General features: G+C 46.9%; 1 protein-coding gene across 5 annotated transcripts in view; it reads left to right on the top strand.

Moving 5' to 3' along the window:
* The window catches only part of RALGAPA2 (Ral GTPase activating protein catalytic subunit alpha 2), a 324,029-nt gene extending 307,408 nt beyond the window's left edge, over positions 1-16,621 (top strand). For all 5 annotated transcript variants that reach the window (XM_049650097.1, XM_049650096.1, XM_049650095.1 and 2 more), the window contains 2 exons: positions 10,155-10,194; positions 13,260-16,621. In XM_049650097.1, coding sequence (XP_049506054.1) covers positions 10,155-10,159 — 5 coding nt within the window. In that variant the 3' untranslated portion in view covers positions 10,160-10,194; positions 13,260-16,621. The remainder of the gene's footprint in view (positions 1-10,154; positions 10,195-13,259) is intronic.
* The last annotated feature ends 6,927 nt before the right edge of the window (positions 16,622-23,548 follow it).

Raw genomic sequence — 23,548 nt, 5'->3', positions numbered from 1 at the left:
TCAGTACTTAACACAGCCCAGGCTTGCCTTCTTTTGCTCTTTCTTGCATACAGTCACCCTAATCATTTCAACTCCACTGTTTTCCTGTCCTCCTGGCTCAACACAGGCCAGAGCCTTCCACTGACACCAGCCTCCCCAGCTTCCTTGGAGGCTCTTTGCAGGGAGGATGGATTCCCTTGAGTGGGCTAGTGTCTTCTGCGTTCCAGTGTGTGGCCACAGCCATGTTACCTGTGGTTCTACAGCTTAGTCTGATTCTGTAAAATGGGTCTAATAAGAAACCTCCTTAAGTGTATTCATAAGGATTCAGCAAGTTAATATGTGTAAAGAGATGAGCACAGTGCCTGGCACTTAGAGAACCCTCAGCAGGTGTTTACTGGGCTATCATGCTCACCCACCCTGTCTGTCCATGTTTTTCCTCACTCCATCTTATGCAAACCTCTTCTTCTTCCAGCCCATCTTCCTTTTGTCATCCTCTTGGAACATGCACCTCCCGATTCTTCCTTTCTCATCCTGGAATATACTACTGCCTACCCATTTACCTGTCTGCTGGAAGGGGAGTGCAAGCTAGGGACCGCAGTTGTGGAAATGTTATCCTGGCGCCCTCCGTGGGGATAGTCCCATAAATCAAAGCCATGGCTGCTGGCTTTTTATTAATGTTAGTTAAAGATCTAGAAGAAAGCTCAGAACTCCAATAAAATCATCCAGAATTTTCCCTTAAAGACAAGTTCTGTTAGGTCATTGTCTATTCAAGAACTCAGGCCACCCCCACTCAGCAACCTCAGCACGTTTGGCTGTAGCCAACCAGGTGCTGCCGCATGGCCTACAAAGAGCTAATTGCCCCACACAGAGTTTCTATCCCAGCAGTCCCACCCAGAGCCAGCCCGAATCTTCCTTTACACATAACCAGCTCAATTCTGACCCCTTTCATATGACATATTTTTTAAAACTTAAAATGTATTCATCTTGCAAAGATGATGAAGATTGGGTTTCCTTAAACCACCCATAATGCCATCACCCACACCCAGTAATGCTGGCCCCAGCTTGTGATTCACCTGCGAATCCCTGTGTATCCTTATGCTATATCCCTCCTCTAGAGATGTGCATATGTTGGTCTGGGGTGTGGCCTGAGCATGAGGATTTTCTTTTAAAAACTCCTGAGGGCAGAGCACCTGGGTGGCTCAGTAAGCTGAGCTTCCATCTTCAGCTCAGGTCATGATCTCCAGGTTTGTGAGTTCGAGCCCCATGTCAGGCTCAGTGCTAACAGCTCAGAACCTGGAGCCTGCTTCAGATTCTGTGTCTCCCTCTCTCTCTGCCCCTGGCCCCTTGCACTCTGTCTCTCTCAAAAATAAATAAACATTTGAAAAAAAACTCCTGAGGGCATTTTATTATGCAGGCAGGACTGAGAACCACTGTCAAGGCATCTTTGTAATGCTCGGATCCTCATTTTAATGTGCCATTTAACTTGTCATTACTTCTATCTTGGTTTTTCTTAGCCTATGTAAGTCATGTGTGTGTGTGCGTGTGTGTGCACACGTATTCTATCTATAATGGGCAGTAAATTCTTTAGAGAATGACACATGTAATTTCTTTCTTAAAACATATGCAACAGGAATAAAATAGAAATGTGGACAGAATAATTCAGGCTGTTGCTTGAAGTGGCATAGGTGTCTTGAGGCCACAGACGTGTGTTGGGCCTGAGACAGACGCAGGGCAGACTCCTGTGATTGTTCAGCTGTCCCCTCTCTCCCTGGTCTCCTAGTGAAAGTGGACCAGTGATAAGCAATATGACCAAAACCTGGTGTGAAAAAGGCAGGGGAAGCCACAAGGCCTGGGTACTCCACAGACCAGATAATGTGGTTTGAATAACTGATATGTGATTTGGCATCCTTTCCTAAATGGTATTGTAGATTTTAAAGAGAATTCTTGATAGCCCTGTTTAGCACCAGATTTTGCTTCATGCTTATTCATCTCTTTTTCCTCTTAAAATGCTTTTGTTGTCCTCAGTGTCAGCTCCGGGAGGGGAAAGAAAGAGATGAGACAAACATTTGTTCCATTTGGTCCAGTAGACCACAATGGTGCTACCTGTCAAATATTGCCATCTCCAAATTCACCCTGCCCCTCCCCCCAGGGCTGTGCTAGGCATCTTAAGGGAACACAAAGATTCTGGAAGCTTCATTTTCCATGTCTTTCCTACCCTTCTGGAGCTTGCAGTCTTGTTAGGGAAGAGCAGATATTCAGGAACCACTAAAAAAATGGCTACTTATGAATAAGCCCAGATTAGTTGCTTCTGAACTATAATCACATATCAAAAAGATACAGGGGGGGGGGGGGGGGGGGGGGAGAAAGAGATACAGTGAGCCAAAGGTGTGGGTCTGTTGGGTTGAGATTTTCCTGAAGTGGGCTGTGCCATCTACCTTGTGAGCCTGGAAGAGAATGGAAACTTACCTAACATGTATTAGATACACTACTAAGTCCCTCACCAGTCATTTAAGAAAATTTTTTTCATGTTTATTTTTGAGGGGGTGGGGAGAGAGAGGGCGTGTGAGTGCACACATGCACACGAGTGGGGGACAGACAGAGAGAGGGAGACAGAGAATCAGAAGCAGGCTCTGTGCTGACAGCAGAGAGCCCGACACAGGGCTCAAACCCACCAATCTGTGAGATCATGACCTGCACCAAAATCAGATGCTTAATTAACCTACTGAGCCACCCAGGCACCTCTCCCACCAGTCAATTTTTAACTTTCCCACGTTGGCTAAAAATTGAGATGTATGACAACTGGAAGGCCATGGACAAGAAGAATAAAATAGGGGACAGTCAACATGGGAAGAACACAGAGGAAGAAATGACTCCTTCCAGAGCCAGCGTGGGGAACCACCGCCCCAACCGTGAGGCTGGTGCTGAGGTTAGGGGATGTTCACAGATTCCCAGAAAAAGAAGGGACCCAAGAGTATTCATTCTAAAGTATTGCCATCACATCTAAATTGTTCCTTTGGAAGAACTTGAAGATGCTGGTTTTTCTGTGAGCTGTCTTGACTTTAGTTCTGATTTTGCAGCCTTCACAGGGTTTTAAATGCAAGTGGCATCTTCCTCCCTGCCTAACTGTTAATTACAGTTCCCGTGACACTTTTGCAGTTGCCAAGAGATGGCCGGCAGGTACCAAGAATTTTTCTCAGAGGCAATTTTTGGAAATGACTCTTAATTAAAGCTCATGTGAAGTAACATTGAGGATTTGTTTCGGAAGAACCTGGAGCTTCTGACACCCCATGTTCACATTGGGATGTGAACTGCAACTGTGACCGTAGTGTTCTCCTGGTTCTAGAGGGTGGAGCATGTGCAAACCACAGCCATTAAGGTGGCTCCTGAAGACTCCATGACCTTGCTTAAGTTTCTAGCAACAACCAAGCCAAAGCAGAGGCTGAATGGAAGCTCTCTTACTAGCATTTAAGTCTGCTGACAGAAAATAGAATATTACATTGTCTCCTTTTCCAGAAGTATATATGCTGATAACCAGGAGGTAAACCTCTACATAGCATAATAAAGAGAAAAGCTGGTTCCTTTTCTCTAGTTAACCTACAAAGGCCCTCAAAAGGCTGGGGTGGGGGGGGGGGGAATCCCTAAAAAAAAAAGGGAAACATGCCAGTCAACTTTGTAAAAAACAAAAAACAAACAAAACTACCCCACCATAATGTATTTACAGCATTCACTGGCCAAAATTCATTTCTCAGCACAGAGGAAAACCTAATAGCATCTCTGTAGAGTGTACAGAGAGAAAGAACAGGCAAAACCCTATTTTTTGACCACTTCAGGAATATGAGACAATGAAATCCCAGATGCATAGAGGACACATTCTACCTGCCTGTGTCCCCACACCAGACCCCTCCCACCTCCCCCTGCAGTGCTGAGCCCTTACCTGTAGTGGGGTCCTCGGCCTACTTGGTCACCCAGCCTATCTCTTCTATCAAGCAGGGTCGACTGATCTTGAGATTGCCCGAAGGTGAGGACAGCTGCTGTGGGTCTTCCAGGACTCAGGTGGCAGGGTCCTGCTCCCCCCGCCCTGATCCCAGGCAAAACCAAGGAGTGCAGGTTCCCTTGCCATTGCTGCTGAAGTATGTTTGGGCAGACCCTGCAGCTGGTTCGTGTCCCAGAGCCTGTGCGTGGTAGTTAGGGAAACCCTGTTCCCTAGCTCTGTCCCCAGGGCTCAGGGAAGCAGCTAGAGGAACAGCCTGACTGTTACAGCAGAGCCCTCTGTAACACCTGGGAGAGCGGCTTTCCAAGTCCAGGCCCTCCTGACCAGGGGATGTGAACCAACCCAAGAACATCAGGGCGAGAGTCCCAGAGGGAAGGGACGACCACAGAAGAAGCCAGAAACAAGACTCCGCAGGCCGCTAGGCTGCCTCTGTTCTTTATTCCAATTCCCCAAAACTGGTGACTCTGCTAGAGGCCATATTTATATATTAAAGCTCAGTCCAGCTTGGGCCCTGGGGACAGACCTTTGGTACAGCCCAAGTGGATGGGAACTGTGGCCTCACTTCTAAGATTATCACATAAGCCCCCTGAGGGTCAGGGCTTCACGCATTCCTTCCACGAATATTTACTGTGCACTAGTATGGAAGGTACAGAAATGGGCAGAACAGCAACCACACCCTCCATGAGGCCCATCTTTTAGTTTTTTTAACGTTTACTTATTTTGAGGGGGTGGGGGGCAGAGACAGAGAGAGCAGGTGCTGTGCTGGCCGCCAGCGCAGAGCCCAGTACAGGGCTTCAACTCACAAACCATGAGATCATGACCTGAACTGAAACCAAGAGTCAGACGCTTAACCGACTGACCACCAAGGCGTCCCTGAAGTTTATCTTTTAGATGGGTGAGAAAGATGCTGGCCTCTCAGAAGCTGAGGGGTGCCAAGAAAAAAAAAAAAGCAGCAGGGAAGGAGGACCAGGAGTGCAACTGAGAAGCATCACTGGGGTGATAGCCTCTTCAACATGGGATGTGGGGAAGTCCTCACTAAGAAAACATTTGAGGAGAGGCTTGAAGGAGGTAAGGGAGCAAGCCATTTAGAGTCTGGGGGAAGAGCACTCCAGGCAGAGGAAACAGCAAGTGCAAAGGCCCTGAGGCAGGCATTTCCTGGTATGTTTGAGGAACAGTGAAGGGCCCATCATGGTTAGAGCAAAGCAAGCAAGGAGGTGAGGAGGAGGAGGAAGATCAAAACAGCCTCACAGACCTAGGGAAAGACTTTGGCTGTTACACTAGTGAGCAGGGCAGCTCCTGGAGGGTGTTATGCAGTGGGGTGACACGATACAATTCTTGATTAAAAAGATCACTGACTTCTATGGGGAGGATATTCTAGGGGAGGGGCAGCAGGGATAGTTAGATAATAGTTAGATAATATTTCATTCCCTACATATTCCCACCACCTGCCACACAGCAGGCATAGAAGACATGTTGACTAATGAATAAATGTTGCACTAATCGAAGAGATGCTCCCCCTGAACGTTCTCCATGGGACCGCTAGAGGGGCCTACCTCTCCCCTCCCCCTAGTGACTCCCATATCCCTAGTGCCACAGAACACAGCCCCTTACTGGGACTATACAGGTGAGGGGAGCATGGTGACACCCACCTCTTTGGGTCTGCATGGTGGGAGGAAGAAGGTAAAAAGGAGATGGGCAGAACTTTGACTTGCAGTCAGGTCAAGACCTGCTTAAGACAAGCCCCCAACCAGACTCACGCCAGAATCCAGTGGTCAGGAACCTGTGGGCTGGTGTGAAGAATCATGGGAGATAACTCCCTGATACACAGAACATTGTTTGAAGAGATGTAAAATGACAGTGGTGATCCAGAAGAGCTAGGATATGAGGGTAAGTTTCCTTGGCATTGTTTTGTTCTTAGAAAAATAGTCTCAGGGCACTTCGTGGCTCAGTCAGTTAAGCGTCCAGCTGCAGCTCGGGTCATGTACTCATGGTCCATGGGTTACAGCCCTGCATCAGGTTCTGTGCTGAGAGCTCAGAGCCTGGAGCCTGCTTTGGAATCTGTCTCCTTCTGTCTCTACCCCTCCCCTGCTTGTGCTCTGTCTACTCTCTCAAAAATAAATAAACCTTAAAAAAATTATTTTAATAATGTATATAATTTGATGTTTTTAGTACATTCGCAAGGTTGTACAACCATCACCTCAAACCTAATGTTAGAACTTTTTAATTCATCCTAAAACAGAGAGAAAAACCCATGTACCCATTAAGCTGTCAGTCCCCACTCCCCCTACCCTACGTCTAGCCCATGGCAACCTCTAGTCTACTTTCTGTCTCTATGGATCTGCCCATTCCAGATATTTTGTATAAATGGAATCATACAGTACATGGTCTTTGATGACTGGCTTCTTTCATTCGGCATGGTCTCGGGTTCATCCGTGTTGTAGCCTATGTCAGTATTTCTCTTCTTTTATTGCCAAATATGCATTCCATTGTCATGGTAGGCCATGGTTTGGTTGTCCGTTCATCAGTTGGTGGACATTTGGGCTATTTCTGCTTTTTGGCTATATTAGGAATATTCCTGCTATCAACATTCCTGAGCTGTTTTGCTATTTCGAGATATGAATTCAGTCTGGTAAGATGAACAGCCCTGCCATGGCTAAGATGTAACTGAGATATTAGTATTCACATTCTGTGAAATAGCAAGAGGGTCTAGACACTGCTGTCTCCGTGAGGGCCTGACAAGAAAAGTTCAAACCCAGATAGTAATCTTCAATTTATAGTTTAGTTAAATTCAGCCATAGGTCCATATAAGTATATTATAGCTGTGGAAGGGAAAGAAGAATGCCAGAATGAGCCTTCCACCCACTTGCCTAGCCCCCTGCACAGGTGCGTATGCTCGTGCAGGCACACAATCCACACGATGCCTGCCTTCCTTTTGGTCCAGCTGTCCCAGCTTTCTGATTCAGAACCAGAGTCGATGGGCAAGACCAACGACCAAAAAAAGGAAGCCCAGTATCAGGGCCAGCGCCAGGGCACAGCCACTGCTGCTGGGTTGGAAATACTGAGAGCCATCCTTGGGCCATTTGGAAATGTTAATTAGGCTGGCTGATTCCCACTGGTCTTGAGTTGCCAGTGTTGAGTTGAGCATGTAGGCTTACCCCATCCATGGCTGCACCTGTTCCCTTCCTCAGAGCCGTTCCAAGGGGTCTGAATAGCTCAGACTGCTCTCTGATCTCTGGCTCTGTCCGCCTTCCTGCTGGGAGGATATTTAGCGCTCGCCTAAAGCTGGAACCGTGGTCCACTGTTTCTCTCCCTCAGCCATGCCAGCTCTCAAAATCATTCCCTTCCCTAATTATCTTGAACCAGTTAATCATTTTCCACACTGACTGTTCAGTAACAAGGACCCAGGGAGAAGCAGCCACTTTTCTTGTCTGACCCTGCCCAGTGTTATCCCAGGTGGCAGTCCCGGATGGCAGCCTTTCCTCAGAGATAAGAAGCTCCGTTCAAATCCTTGCTCTTCTGCTATCCCAGCAAGTCCCACCAGAGAACACATGCCACAAAAAGACCCACCAGTTCTTGAAAAGCCTCCACTAGGCAGAGCTGTGGGGAACACAGCAGATCTCCAATCAAGACTATTGTGTCCTGTGTTTTATGAAATCCTTGTTGATATCCAGAGTATCCAAGAAGCTGCATGAGGCCCAAGAAATAAGACATCTTTCTCTAAAAGTGACTTCTGGGTTCTCTGGGCTCCAGCTCTGTGTCTGAGCCGCTGAATGGCTACAGTTTAGCCCTTGGTGTCGGGCTGATGCATGGAGGGCTCTCTCCAGAGGGGTCCCACCCCGCTGCCCTTAGAAGTCTAAATGCTACTCCCGAGTCCCAACACATATAAGAAAACTTTGAATCTGATGCACATATTAACCCTATCACCCGATGTGGCTCAATGTCTTTTTCACTATGACCCCACTATGGAGGTTCCCAAGACATTTGGATTTCCTAATTGGTCTCCTCCCCCACCGAAACACTCCACAAATACTGTATATTTGTTTATTTACCATTCTGGTATCTGGGCTTTCTTCATATAAAAAATATGGTATTTTTGCCCCCCAATTAGAATGCATGCCATAGGTCCTCCACCAAAGCCTCCCATAGGCAGGAGCTTCATCTGCTCTGTTCATGCCTATAACCAAGAGCCTGGAACAGAACCTGGCACATCTCAGGTGCCGAACTGATGAAAAGATGAAATAATTATGCTCTGTGTGTCTGCCCAACACCCCTAAGCATCACATGCCTCCTGTCTTCCAAGCACTGTGCTCTCTTCTGGTGCCTTCCAGCACTGCCCAGGCTAGTTGGTGTCTCACACTCACCCCCAGGGATATATCAGGAAGCTGACAGCCTACTCCTGTGTTCCATGTGTGGGCCCCCACCCTTTGGTAGCACTGCCTGTGTGTCAAGGGCAAGTGACATTTGAGCCCCGTGGAATAATTAAGGCAGCCCCCAACTGTCTCTGTCTTTGCATCTCCTTAACTCACCCATGGACTGGCAGTCACTGAGACATTCTGTTTGGTCCAGCACACCACACCAGGCTGCATCTGGGGACACACTGGGGAGAGGAGCAAACCAGTCCTCATCAGCAATTACAAACAAGTCTTCCATTGTTAGCTGCGCCATCTGTTTTCTTGGTACGCCCAGCATAACCAGGGCTGAAGGGCTGCAGGGGAGGGAGACCAAGGAGCCCCTTCATGAAGAGACCCCATTTGCTCACCCTGGAAAGAGTAGGTAGCATGGTACCCTGAAAAGCTGGGCCTCCCCAACTCAAGGAAGACAGACCCGCTGAGAGACATTGTACATATGCCATCTTCCATGAGAAGAAGTGGGGTGCCACAGCACAATGCATTGGGAGAAAACAGGAAATCTAGATAATCCTATTATCGAGGATCCATGGAAAACATTCTAGTCTGTTACCAACAATCAACACAGTCACAAGTCTCCTGTGCCCTAGAGCACAGTCAATGTATAGAGAATGAGCAAGTAACAGTGGTTGAAAATCAAATAAGACTTATCATCCACAATCAGTTATTTATCCTGAAATTCAAAACCCCAAGTAATTTTGCCGGGGTGGGAATATTTTCAATAGATCATAGAAAGTGCACATTTCTTCTGGAGAGCCCTACCTAAGAGTATGTCATTGGTTCTTCTGATGGCCTTCTGAACCACCGACTTAGAAACTGGCCCTGGTCACTGTGCCAACCTTGGCAAGGGGGTCAGCAGACAATCCAAGTTTATGACTGTGGCCGTGCAGACAACGGGCCGTGTCACTGACGAATGTCCTTTGTCCAGATTTAATGGTGGCCGAGTGACACTGAATTCAGGATTGCTGTGGGGGTTGGGGTGAGGAGCTATGCCTGGTACAAAACGAGGGTGAGGATTTGCTGAGGGAAACCCACAGAGGAAATTGGATGTCTGTGGGAGGGATGGGGGCGAGGCAGGGGGGCGGGGATCGAGAAAACCTGTCACAAAGTACGGTGATTCTCAGATCGTCTCTCGGGGTCAGCATGACTGCTGAGATCCTCCAGCTTCGTGAGTGAGGGTGAGCTTACAGTCCCATTTCAACTCTGTGGGGTCCCCTTCCCTGCTGCCCTCCGCACAGCATGCTGCATGCTTCATCCCTGGGTACCATCGTATCGCAGGTGACACTAGGACTGAGTTCACACACTGTGTACACTCAGAAACCAGTGACATGAAACTAAGAGGCATGTAAACTTGCATATGCTTAGAGGCTGCCAATTCTTTTTTCAGGTCATCCATTGAATTCCAAATGCTCATCTTGAAAATTAATACCTTTGACTATATGTTAGACCAAATCTGTCAGCAGATACAGGGCAACAGGAAAAGAAACACGGTGGTCAGTGTTGCTCTGCGTCTGTAGAGCTCCCAACAGCGTCTACACAACACATGCTAGGAGCACCGCTGTCTCTTTCATTTCACATTTATAAATGTGACCGCAGCTAGAACTCTGTCCTGCCAAGTAGAATTTTTAGTGAATTTCCAGTTGGTAATGATCTCCAAGGCGGTGACAACACTCAGGCAGCACAGGAATAAATGTCTTATTAGCACTGCGTTCATTATCAAGTTGGGCTACGGGTGTGCTGGGCTTGTGTTCATTTGATTTTATGTTCTTTCCCTTCAGATTAAAATACGTAAAGGTCTCATTGCCACATTTGAGCAAGGTAAGACTGACGCTTTGGATTTGCCCAACGGCCCTGCTTTTGGGGAAGGGGGTGTAAATTCACCAACCAGCCTCCTTCTGTGGCTAACACCACACTGAAATGCCCCTCTAGTTCCTGCTGTCCCCATCTCCCCTCCCGAGGGGCCCTGCCCACACTCGTGCCCCTGCATGTCTGTGCTGCCCGGGGAAACCCAGACTCGCCTTTCTTCTGCCCGTGCACTCTGGGCGGAATCCGACACCAACACCTGCCATCCTGGAACATGTCTTTGTCGCCCGCCCTTTTGTGTGAAGGGCCACAGGGAGCCAGTGGACCCGGGGCCGCCCCCTTTTTTGTTGCCCAAGCCAGGAGGAGCAGGATCTTGAGATGGGCCGATAAGATGTGGCACGTGCTGGGCCGGCCTTTGACCGCTCGCCTTAACGGGTGCCTCCAAGGCCTCGGTGCGGGGAGGGCAGGTCATCCGGATGGGGGGAGGGGGGACTGCTGAATGGAACAGCTGGGGGAGGAAGAGCAGACAAAAGCTGGGGGAGCACAGAGGGTGAGGAACCCGGGGATGGGCTGCAGTTTAGGACCCAGAGGGCAGGCTGGCTGCAGCAGGTGTGACCTCTGTAGGCCTCTCCTTTCTGCCCTGGCTCTGGGCTCCAGGCCCTGCCCCGTGCCACCTGTGGCAGTGCCGGCTGGGGGTGGCCCAGGCTGCACCGATTCATGGGCTCACAGGTGGAAGGGACACCAGATGGTGACGATGCTAACAGTAATAATACTGGAGGACACCAGCGAGCTGTCATTTATTAACCATATTGCCACAGTGGAACGCATGGCACAGATGCCCGTCACCATCTTGGGAAAAATGCAGGTGGAATGTTAGCCTGGAGACTTCTGGATTTATCCAAAACATCATCCTCCTCCACCTGCAGGCCAGACCCTCCGACCCAGCTACCCTTTCTTTCTCCCTCTGCCACAGCTTTGGCCCAGTCCCAGAACTGTTCCAAATGGGGCCTAGTTCCTTGAGCCCCCAGAGGCGACAAGCCCCACACACCTGGGTGCTCTTACTGGGTGGGGCAGAGTGGAGCTGTACAGTCCTGTCCTGCAGAAGTCTTTATTTCTGGGACCCCATATCCCTGGGGATCCTCCTGCTCCTGCCACAGAACGGTGACATGGGGCTCAAGTGTCCTTTGAACAGACCCCCAGCTTCCAGCAGGAGGAAGAGGCCAACTGAGTGGAGGGGCTGCCGGCAGCTTGTGAGTGGAACCACCCCCCTTTGTGGTCTGCCAGCTCATTCCCCAGCTGCCGCCTCCCCATTGGTTACGGGGTGCAGTGGGCACTGCAGGAGCCATCACAGGCTGGGGGTGTGCCAGGAGGAAGTCGGGGACTGGAGGAATGCAGGGGGCACTGCCATGCAGGTTGCAACTGTGGGGGGGGGGGCTTCCCTGCACCCCCAGCAGTTGGGGCCACTGCTTTCAAATGCACGGGGGCCGCTTTGCCCCAGAGCTTCATGCGGCTCCTCAGAGCCCACCTGCCTGGCGTCCCTCTGTCTGCCTGCCATCCTGCCCAGCCTCTGGAATGCAGCATGCACCCCCCTCTCCCTCCTTGCCCCCCAGCTAGAGGGGTTCAGTGTTTCCTTTCTAATCCAGAACTGCTCTTTCACTTAATAGCATATCTTCAAGCATCATTTTATCTCTTTCATTCACTTGCTTTTTATGTTTTTCTTTCTCTCTCCCAATTGATCTGATTAGAATACTGGGTAGAGTGGTTCCTAGTGACTAATGTGAAATCTTAGACAATTTGAAGTGAAGGTATTTCAAAACAGAATATTATCTAGGATTGAATCGGGTTTGTTCACCCCCATATCCAGCTCCAAGGGGACAGGGAGAGACCTTTTACCAATGCCATCTCTGTCATGGAGGGCAATATAGCTGGGCTGCCTTTGTCAAAAGTAGCCTGTTTTTAAAGATGAGACTAGCATGAGAGAGCTGCAGGACATTTCCTGTCTCTGCCCAGCCTTACAGCGACCAGCAGGGAGGAGGGATGGTAAAGCCCCCAGTGCTGGCATTGGGAACACACCGGAGAAAGCTATCTTCTCAGGTCCATGCATGTTTGTTGAGCACTGATTTCAGAGGCTTTTCCTAGAAGCAATAGGTAAGGTCAGAAAATGAGAAAAGATGTTGTCTGTGAATAAGACAACTTAAATAAATTAATCTCCCATGCCAATAATAATAAAAAATTCAAAGACCAAACCCCTGGAAGTGGAGCATGCCGGGAGGAGGATAGAAAGCCTGCTTCTGAGGTTTGTTCGAAGCCTGAAAGCTTGGGGTATAATAGAACAGGGCTTAAAAATAGCTTACAGTGGGCAAGAGGGGTGATGAAAGATCCTCTCCCTCAAAGAACTGCCCCAGGGGAGGGCAGGCCTTGGCAGCAACAGTGGCTGGGTATTGCAGCAGGCATTCCTGGATTCCTCTGAGCACGCTCGCAACCACCCGGGAGAGGGGAAGAGAGGTGCAGATTCACAGGCTTTGAGTTTACTCCTTTTCCCTCCAGTGCTAAACAGCACTATGCTTGTCTGGACTCATTCACACAAGCAACCTAGTCCTAACCTCTCCCCCAGACCCTTTGGGGAATAATCGAGTTGTAACTCATCGGGTGAAGTATCAATATGTAAATACACATAAATAATAACTAGGGCAGGGATCCCCAAAGCTGTCCATCAAGTTTTACTTGCTTCTTCATTGACTCTGGGCCATGCTACTGTTTCATTGGCTCCTCTTTGTTTTACTGCAGTCAGATGCCTTTTCTCTTCACTCTTTACATGTGGATTGGACAGTGAGGCCAAGTAGAATCTGAAAAGATTCATAGCTCGTTTTATGCTGCAGGGAAGTCCACAGCAAAGACCCGGAGGAAAGGCATTCACGTGTTGATTCGTTCAGCAAACATCTCTGCACTGGTGACATGGGGAGGTCATCAGAACCCCTTTCTGGGAACGTGGTTCCATGTGTTCTGAGTGCCACAAGTCTTTTCATGAATCTGTGCCCACAAGGGCACTGTGACTTAGCCTCTCTCTGCTTTCTTTGCAGGGCCCTGGCCACCAGCCCTAGTGCCTACCTCGCGGCGCCTTTTGGCAAGGAGGAGATGAATGAGACTTCCCTCTTTCCCGACCCCAGAACCCCAAACCCAGAGACTCCAGGAAACATCACTGCTCTGCTAATGCCCTCCGCACATCTTCCCATTGACGGACTTCCGAAGTTGAAGGTGAACCCCCCAAGATGTTGAGGGTTGGACTTTCTCACTCGGCTGTGTCATCTTGCTCTAGGACCTCACGAAACTTGGGCTTCAAACAAGAAAAAGGGAAAGTCACCAACAACCAGAGACAAACCCATGCTTGTGGGCATCGGTGTGGCTGCGCCAGGGCAGGGACAGCAGGAGAAGATGCTGGGCGTTCGGGGAAGGGGTGGGGGGTAGCTGGTTTCTGTACTCCGAGTTGTTTCCTCTCATTTATAAACCCAAGCATGATTCACAGAAGGGCCAGCAAAATAGCTGTCAAACAGGAATTTTTTCCACATTGATTTCACTAGTGCTGATGTTAGGATTTATGGTTTACTCAAAAATTTCATCATCATGGAAATTGGCTTTCCCTAGGGTCTTTTGCCCAGGAGAAATTTTATATGAGTCGCTGAGTGTTTTCCACCTGGTGCCTAATGCCCACTAACTGGGGAGAGGTTTTCCCAAGCATCCTCCTGGAGGTCCTCAGATGACTCTAGAAACAGGGTCCTATCCCTGTGAAAGCTCCTTAAGGTCAGGAAGCTTCGAGGGCCCAGCTCAGGATAGCACTAAGTTGACGCACAGGGAATGCACCCGTGCGGGCACTCGACTGAGACAGGCACCCCCTACGATGTCCCTCTGCCTCCAGAAGCTTCGCCCTGCAGTTGTGCTCTCCTGCCCGCTGCTGAGACAGAGCCATGGCACAATGGGTGCTTTCTACACATTTGGCTCCAAGGAAGGCATGTTGAGCCTGTTTAAGAAAAAAAAAGAAAAAAGAAAAACCTAACCTTCTATCTGCACTCTCCCAGCATCCTTGCTGGGGGTTTGAGGGTGTCAGTGACAGAAAAATCAGTCAGTTCAGAAGACCTCTTCAGCCCTCTGCCTCTCGCCTAGGCCTGCAGCCTGCTCCAGAGTAAGCCTGGGACTCAGAACTGGGGGCAGCAGCCACTGAGGCCCAGAGAAGGATCAGCCATGCGAGGGTGCTTCCCCACCTCCCTTGACTCTCTACTTCTCTGCTCTTGTGCCCACTTTGTTACCCTCAGTGGCTGTGGTCACCTTCCTGGGGAGTCCTCTGAGCCCCCTCACTCCATCAGAGTGGCTGTTTTCACTGACCAGTCAGTTCTGTCCGTCAGCCATCGGCTTGGTTTGGCTAGTACCCGACTGTTGCAGGAGAAACAAGCAGGTCCCAGGAACCAGACTTGCTTCTGGGACAATGGGGAAAGATTGAGAAGTTCCTACTCAAAGGATAGACCTTCTAATTCTAGAGAGAATTTGTTTTTCAGCTTTGTAGAAAGCCTCACGTAGAGCATGAGGTCCAAGCCCACAGACAGAAGCAGCTTGGATATCACCCGAACCTGAGAGAAACAGAAGTAAGCCTCAGTCACTTTGGGCTGTTCTGTAAACCCGTCCAGTTGGTTCACTCACTGGGGGCTTAATGGCACTGTTAAGGGTGACTGGAAGTCCTGCCATTTTCTGTTGTGTGGGCAAATGCCACGATTCTTATCTTTCCCACTCCTGCCCCACCACCCCCCACCTGTATAATAATTTGGGCTTTCTGGGATGTCCCCAGTGGCTCAGACTCAAGATTTGTTGAGTCTGCTTTGTTGCATATTTACCGAGTGCCAAGACCTACTTCCTGCAGGGAAGGGCATCACATGTTCCTGGGCTCCAGAGTCCCAGTTAGGCTCTGATGGCAAGTAGTTTCTGGGAGAACATGTCATTTCCAGGCTCTAGAAACCCCTGTGGCAGAATTCTCAGATTTAGTTGAAGTGTCAGGACTTGGAAGTCACATTGAACTCCTGTGGACTTCTGCTCCAGGATTCCATCTTACCTCCCGGAATCAGTCTTCCTAACCTGCAAATTGGGAAATTCAGTTGTAGGCAGCAAATAACTAGACTTCTTGTAAGCCCTACTGATTTTAACATCCCCGTGACCCCAGACTCCAACCAGCCACTTGGGGACTGGAGCTTCATCTGAACCCACTGTTGTCAGCAGCAGCCTTGGTCTGGAAGAGGGGACCAGGGAATCTAGCAACCACGTTTGCTTACAATCACGTGGACTTGAATTGCTTTTGTTATTTGGGGTGGAAAATTGGAATGATCAAGTTCCTTTTTTTTTTTCACTTAGAAAAGCAAATATTGTGCTTTTGTAATAAATGCCTTTCAGCAAAATTGTGGGGGGTCACTCATCCAGCGGGGACCCACCTGAGTCACAACGCTGACTCTTCACATTAGCAGGTCAGCCATCTGTATGTGAAAGTGGCCCTAATCAGCCCAAAATGAATAAGATTTGCTGGCTTCCAGGCAGGGCCAGGCCAGTCCCCTCACTTCTCTGCACACTGATTTCTGTCCAAAGCAAAGTTGATGTTCCACAGTCTCACTAAGGTTTTTGTACTTTAAAAAAACAAAATGATGACTTTTTAAAAATAGTTAAATCTTAAGTAGACCATAGTGAGGAAGTCTAGCTTGGGTGACTGTCACAGGGTCTCCATGCAGTGAAGCCTGCAGCTGCTAAGAGCCACAGGGAGGGACGGGACTTAAGCCTTGACTTCATAAGAGGGGCTGACTGATCAGACCCTCAGCCTTACAAACAAGAGATCATGCGGATCCGTAGACAATGCAAATCACGTCTTCCTGACCTTCCTCCCGGTGTGGCCACCTGCGCTTCACTTCCTGTTACATTTGTGTCATCTGGGGGTTTGAGGGATCTTTTAAAACGTACTGTGATGTCTTACATGTAAGTGCGTTATGTCTAGATCTACTGAAGGAGAATGTCCACATCAGGAGGGAAGTTCACCATGAAACAACCATCGTTCTAGTTGTGCTCAGTATCTATGTATGACATACACATGAAGTGAATGTTTTCTTATGGTTTCAGGTCTACAACATTTAGTACATGTAAATAAGAAAAAAATTGATAAATATAGTAAATTAAGTTATAATATGTCATTTGATTTTAATTTTGCTATCTCATATTTAATTTGCCCAATGCCCCACATCTGGGTTTATGCCTAGGTGGTATAGACCCCTACGTACAACCCACCTTTGCAGACACATGTGTGCTACACCCAGAAAAGCACACAACTCCACTGATGACCACCACTCGACTCTCCAGTTTACCCTCTTTTTGTCTTTAATTCTGATTTACTGTGATGATTTAATAAAGTAGAAACACAACACTTATGTGCCATATGTTTCTTTTGTTTTCATTATCACTTCTAGGAAAATAAAGTTTATCCTGACATCTGACAAAAGATGGCTTGCTTTTTTATCAGAGTTCCTCAAAAGCATCTTTTTTTAACCAAAGCGTAATTATGTATCCAGAATGGTACTAGTATCAATCCAGGGAAGTTTACAAATGTGTTTATGTAAAATTGACCTCTCAGTCAGTCAGGTGTCCCTGGCTCTGATGAGCAAGAGGCCAACTTTGAGGGTGTGTCTTTGTGAATAAATGACAGATAAAATGTAATTACCAGCCTCCTGTTGGCATGGCTGAAGCCCTGTTGATGGCCTTCAGGCCTTCAACCATCACATTCTGAGGCCTGGCCAGGTGGTCTCTACCCGTGTCCTGAGCTACTCCCGTGCTCTGGACACCAGGGAACTTTCAACATACTGGACAGTCAAGCTGCCTAAAATTAATTCTTTGGTCCATTTAGTGAATAGGTATTACCTATTACTTATGAGACATCTTGGTGACCTCAAAAAGGGTCCAGGTGCCTTTCCAGGAGCCAAAAAGATCCTGAATTGATGTAGCTTTTTAAAGCCTTGGACTGGTAGCAAATGTGTTTACTACTTGGTACCTCATGGAATGCAGCTTGATGCAGAGTTTTAGAGCTTTGCTTCCTAGAAGTGGTGGTTCAAGCCTTGTCATGCATCAGAATCCCTCAGGAAGCTTCGTAAGATGTTTCCCATCCTCCACCTAGATTCTGATCCACCACATCTGGGTAGAACCCCAGCATCTATTTTTTAAAGTCCCCCTCACCCTCTCAAGGATTCCAACTTGCAGATAGATTTGGATTGAGAGGCTTGGACCAGCCCCATTTTTTGATGCTTTGGGCAGCCCTTACTCCCTGTCCTGCATGTGTACCCTGGAGTGGAGAGAAGGGGAGTGAACATTCCCAAGGAATTGCTCAGGGTAGTGTCCTGCCCTTCCTAATGATTCCACTTTGCAGATGGTCCCAGTTCCCTCCAGGATGATTTATGGATTCCTTTCAGATCCGGAAATAGTCCTTGAATTTCACAGGATATTGTTATGAAAGTCTCATAAAGCAGTTTATTGTCTTATTTATAACAAAACGATGAGGTGGGGGTGTGGGGAGGGTGTTCCAGTCATCGTATATCCACGTTTTCAAAAACTATTCATCAAATGTTAGGCCAGATCATGCAAGACCTTCAGCAGAATTCCAAAAAGAATCCAACTTCCAGTGGTTCCAAAAAGACCATTGCTGCAAGTAATGCTCTCCTCAACCTCTCTGGGATTTTTGCCAGGTGCCAGATTTTAAAGAAAGAATACCTTTAAGGTATACCCTTGCCATAACAAAATATTCTGAGTGTTACAGGAAACATGCCAGAGTTTTTTTACATTTGCTGCAGTACAGGGTATCTCTCAGCAAGAAGACTCACACATTTATATTTGGTCACGTCTGTACACATTTGAGCTAGCGTTCTAGATCTGTGTATGTGTAGAAACCAAATTGAGGCTCCTTTGATTTATTAAACAGTTTATGTCAAGAGAAACTATTATCATTTGCTCTTATTTATAGAAATAAATGGAAATGGTTTTAATTGCATTTCAAATAAAAAAACTAATAAGGTAATTAAGATGGAACACAGCGTCAATTTCATCCCTGTATTTCTGGTCTACGCAGGACTATCAGCTGGACTGTCTCCACACTCCCACCACCTCCTTCTACAGGTACTGAACCCGAAGCCCAAAGATGGCTCCCTGGGGTTCACACAGCTACAAAGTGGAGCTCCAAGGAGAAACTATGTTTCCTGGGCCCTGTTCTGTGACAACACCCCCGATCAGCAGCACTTTACTTCACCAGTGCATGGACTGTTGGTAGTTTTCATGCTCCTTCTGGTTACCTTGAAGGTTTCCCTGGGGCCACCCTGACCTTTCTCTCACTTGGACCAGGCACAAACAGATCAGGGTCTTCCAGAACTGGGGAGCTTGTTTTACTGGAATATTCTCCCAAAGGACAAAGAAGATGATGCTATTATTGACCTTTATCTATTATTCTGGAAGTTTTTTGGATAATACATATCTGGAAAGAAAAATTGCTCATGTTTTCAGACCTGAAAAACAGACTGTGGCAAAGAACCAGGATCAAGAATAGGCTATACATGCTGATGCCACACTCCAGGATGTCCTCCTGCACTTTGTACACACAGATCCACAGAGTGATTTAGCTTTGGCCACAATATTCTGTTCATTCTTCCCCGAGAAAAGTTTTATGTTTCAGGAGTTAAGAAGGTGAAGACACATCCGTGTCCTTACTTGCCCCAAAGACTGCCCTTGAACAGAATGAAAAGAGACTTGCTCCCAAAACTGAAGAGTCTCTTTGCCCACTGCCTATTGCAGCTTAAACCACATCTTCACCCCCAGACAACATAGAAAGCCCAGCTGACAGCCCTGGGAATCAGGGGAATTTTAAACAAAAGTGACATTCTCCCTGCCCCAAATATGCTCTCACACTTGCCCTCCAAAACTAGCAAATGACAGCAGCCCAAACAGCAGGCACTCTGAAATGATACTCTTTCTGAGTCATTCAAAAGAATTTTCTGGAATTGGAGATTGCTTTTTTGTTGCTATCATTTTAAATTAAAAGTACTTTGAATACCCAAGTCTCTACTATCCTAAATTAAATTGGATAAGGTGAAGGGGGTGAGAATTTATAACAAGCTGTCGTGTTAAGAAATATTTGTCTGGAAGATTCTGCCTCTTACAGAACAAATGAGAAATTAGGAAGTCCCAGTTAGCATCCTCCCTTTTTAACTATGTCTGACAAGAAAAACACTGACTAGATTTTTTTTTTTTTTTTTACATTCACACCAAGATATTGCTGCCTCAGATATCGGAGGACATTGTGTATGTAATCAAAAATTATATTTAAAACATTATTTGGTGAAGTAAAGAATAAATGAATAAATGAATAAATTCTCTCCAGGACAAGAGTTCCCTTTCCCTATGTGTCCAGCTGTAATTTTTAATCTTCCACTTGTATGTACCACCTGTCCCTCTAGCAAAATGCTTGTTGAGTTTGACAGAGAATATTTTACATAAAGAGGTCACACTTGTCAGCTTCCACCTTGACGTGGGGTCCTGGGGGTCTGAAAATTGGAGTGTGCCTCTCACCAAGGGTGTGAAGTGGGAAGGGTCTTGCTATTATAGCTCCTGAAAGGATCTTTTTGACTTCAGAAAATAGCCTGGCAAAGAAAAGCTTTTTTTTTTTCCCCCATGAATACTCAGGGACTGCATTATGCTCCTGAGATGGTGGAGGTGAGTACTTTTGATCAATATTCCCTGAGAAATGGCCGCTGGGCTAAGTGCAGGCAGAGGGCCTCAATAACAGATCTCCCTCCTGCCAAGCCTACAGAGCATTTGCTGCAAATCTTCAGTGAACAGTTTGAACCAGCAAGGGCTGCACATTAATGGCATCATCTTTTCCTCCCTTTAAAAAATATCACCCTATTTTGTCTTCCATGTTGATGGGTGATTATGGGCCCCCTAGAAACAGTTATTTCTATAGCCTTCCTTCAGGGAAATCTTGGCATCTCCATTTTAAGGCACCAGAAAAAGTGAACCCCTGGAATTGTTTCAACCTGAAGAAGAGGGCAGAGTGCCAAGAGGAAAACTCAGATTAGGGAAGACTTACTTACTAATCACCATTTTAATAAAACAGTCAAAGTATAGATTTGTACTTTACACCATGTATTCTGTATTTTTTTCCTTCTAAAATTAATGATCTGTTCTCATCGCAACACCCACCCCATCCAGTTGATAAGCAGATTCTTTCCAGATGAATGCAAATACACACAAAGATACAGGACTTTCCTATTTACAGAAATAACATCATACAATACATATCATTACAACTTTTTTAAACTTCGCAGTACATCACGGGCACCTCTCCCTCCAACTTACACTTTGTGATAGTTGCATATTGTTCCTTAGAATAGACGTACCTTTCTTTACTCAACCCCCATCTGTGCACATTCAGGTGATTTCCAGTGTTTGTCTGTAACAAAAGTGCCTGCGGCCAACACCATCACACCTATAGCCTGACATACCACTGTCTCTATTTCTGTAAGATAAATTCCCAAAAGGGAAATTACTGAATCAGAGTTTACGTAATTTTATCCCTAATAGACTGATCATTGCAAAATTCTATAAAGTCAGTTTTGGAGTTGCATTAGAAAAAAAAAACACACAAAGCTAGGATCCATTTCTTCCCATGTTTAAATTACCCATCAGCTTAAGAAAAGAAAAAAATATTTTTAAAAAGGGGCACCCAGGCAAAAGGTAGAATTTCAGCCCCACCAAAATGAGGTATTCATTCAGGGAAAAAGGGAGGCCCCCGGTTCAGCTTGACCAACCCACACGTCCCATGTTTCTTTCCATGATAACATTCTGAAGAATTTCCCAATTTTGAAGAAATTCCTGAAAAAACTAACAGTGCATCAAAATACACTATAAGTTCACCTTTCATTGTAGATGGGGAGGAACACAGGCTTGGAGGGCAGAGACGAGTAGCTACAGATCTCAGCTGCACAGCCCCCATTGTGGCCTTGAGCCCTTGAGTGCTAACCATCCCAACTCTTGCTTCCTCACCTGTGTCTTGAGGTAATACTACTGACTCGTGGCCAGTCTCAAAGATGGCCCCACTCAGTGATCATCACCAGTATCCTCCCACTTGTGCAGTCCCTGCCACGCTGATTCAGAGATGATCTGTTGGACCAGGAGGACACAGCAAAAGTGATGGAGTGTGCCTTCTGATATTAGGTCATAAAGATAATGGCCTCTTGGATGAATTGCTCTGGAGAAAGTCAGGCACCATGCAGTGAGGACACTTGAGCAGCACTGTGCAGACTGACAGGCATGGGAGAGAGACATTCTAGAAGTGGATCCTCCAGTCTTCATTGGATTGCAGCTCCAGCTAACATGTGACCATACCTTCATGAGGGAGCCCAAGCCAAGAACCACCAGGCCAGGCTGCTTCGGAATTCCTGACCCATAGAAACAATGAAATGTAGTAAATTACTATTGTTCTAAGCCATCAAGTTTGTGGGTGATTTGTCATTACACAGTCATAAAAATTGACCTAATGGCTGTTCTAAATATGAGATGAAGAAAGTGTCCAAAAGGCATGTGCACACAACAGCATGTTCTAATGACGCTTTCAGTGGTGTCATGGCTGAGTGTGGCCCCTATTCCTCTGGAGCCTGACCACATCACTTTATATAAAGAGTTCTATGCCAGGGAGCCAGTTACCTGGCATCTGATCTCTCCACATCTCAAAGAGCCTTATGATGAAAGCAAGGCATTCAACATTCACAGACATTTTCCTCACATCCAAAGTAGTGAGTTATAATACTTCCCATTCAGGGTTGATATGAAGACCGAATAGAAAAATGCACACTCTGAAAACCAGACATCTATTGTTACTTATAGAATCCCTCCAAAACTTAGTGATTTAAAATAACAGAGTACACTTATGATGAGCACAGTAATGTATAGAATTGCTGAATATTGTACACCTGAAACTAATATAACACCATATGTTAACTACATACTCTCCCCTGCTCTCCCCTGAGCTCTCCCACAAGTGTTCTGAGGTGGTACAGGGCACAGGCATCACCTCAGAGGCTCACCTGCTTCCTTGTGTGTCTGGAGTCAGTCCTGGCTGTTAACTGAGATCTCACCTTACGCTGTCAGCAGAACACATATATGTGGCCTCTGTGCACAGCTTGGGCTACCCCACAGAAAGATTGAGATCCCCAAGAAAGACTCAGGTAGAAGCCACATAGACTTTGCTAATCTAGTTTCAGAAGTCACACAGTGTCACTCCTACTACATTTTGAGGAACAGTCACAAAGGTCACTCAGTTTCAAGGGAGGGACAAAGACTCTACCTCTCAATGGAAGCAATGTCAAAGTGTTTGCAGAAATGTTTTAAAACTGCACCACATGGCATTAACATTATACAAAATTCAGAATCTGTATTCTGTCACATCCTGTGGATGGATCAAATAGACATCAAAGATCTCAAAATAACAAGAATGCTTTCTCATGAGTACTTGACCTAAATAAATTGTCCTCAACAACAGCCTTGGGTGGTACTTAATTGCAGACAGCCAAATGCACTTTAGCCAGCTGAAGTAGATAAATCACTTACTGAATGCTCTTGGTTACCTCACAGACTGTCCAGGAGGGCCATGTGAAAGGTTTCAGGGCTAAAAGAGCCAGAAACAACACCTAAATCAGCCTGCCAAACCCACCTTCAGCTTACACCATGGCCCTGGGCCTTCACCACAGCATGGAGGCTGAGATCCCCACAAATGCCTCTCCACTCCCCTCACTGGTGCTGACTGCACCTGTCACACCTCCTTCCCATCGCTGTTCTGCAACCACGCCTTGCCGAGATATCTTATTAGAGGTGAGCACTTCTAACCCAAGCTGTGAGGGTGACCTTACTATAGAACAATGGTCATTTCCATTTCCTTACAGCAGAGCCTAGCTGCAAGGGAGGCTGAAGAAACCAGTTTCTGGATCCTGCATGGGGAGGCAAGACTCATGGGATGGCAAATTAGCCAAACATAGGAAGGGTGTTCAAAAGCTGTAGGGTATGCAGAAAACATAATAAATGTCCAGTACAGGTAGGTACTACTCCTCCACTTTATCAGTGAGAAAACAGCAAAGAGAGTTTAACTCACCCAAGGTCACATAGCTCTTAAATGGCAGAGACAAGATGATGAAAGCAGGCATTTGTTCTCTGAGTTCCTGGTGCCTGGCAGTCTATGGCATATTGGAGAAGAAACAAGGTCCCTTTGCATGTGAGCTTGTGAAATCCCACCTTGGTGGGAAATTACATTTTTTATTGAGGC

The sequence above is a fragment of the Panthera uncia genome (assembly GCF_023721935.1).
Source record: "Panthera uncia isolate 11264 chromosome A3 unlocalized genomic scaffold, Puncia_PCG_1.0 HiC_scaffold_11, whole genome shotgun sequence".
Classification (NCBI taxonomy): domain Eukaryota; kingdom Metazoa; phylum Chordata; class Mammalia; order Carnivora; family Felidae; genus Panthera; species Panthera uncia.
This window is presented reverse-complemented; position numbering and strand designations above follow the sequence as displayed.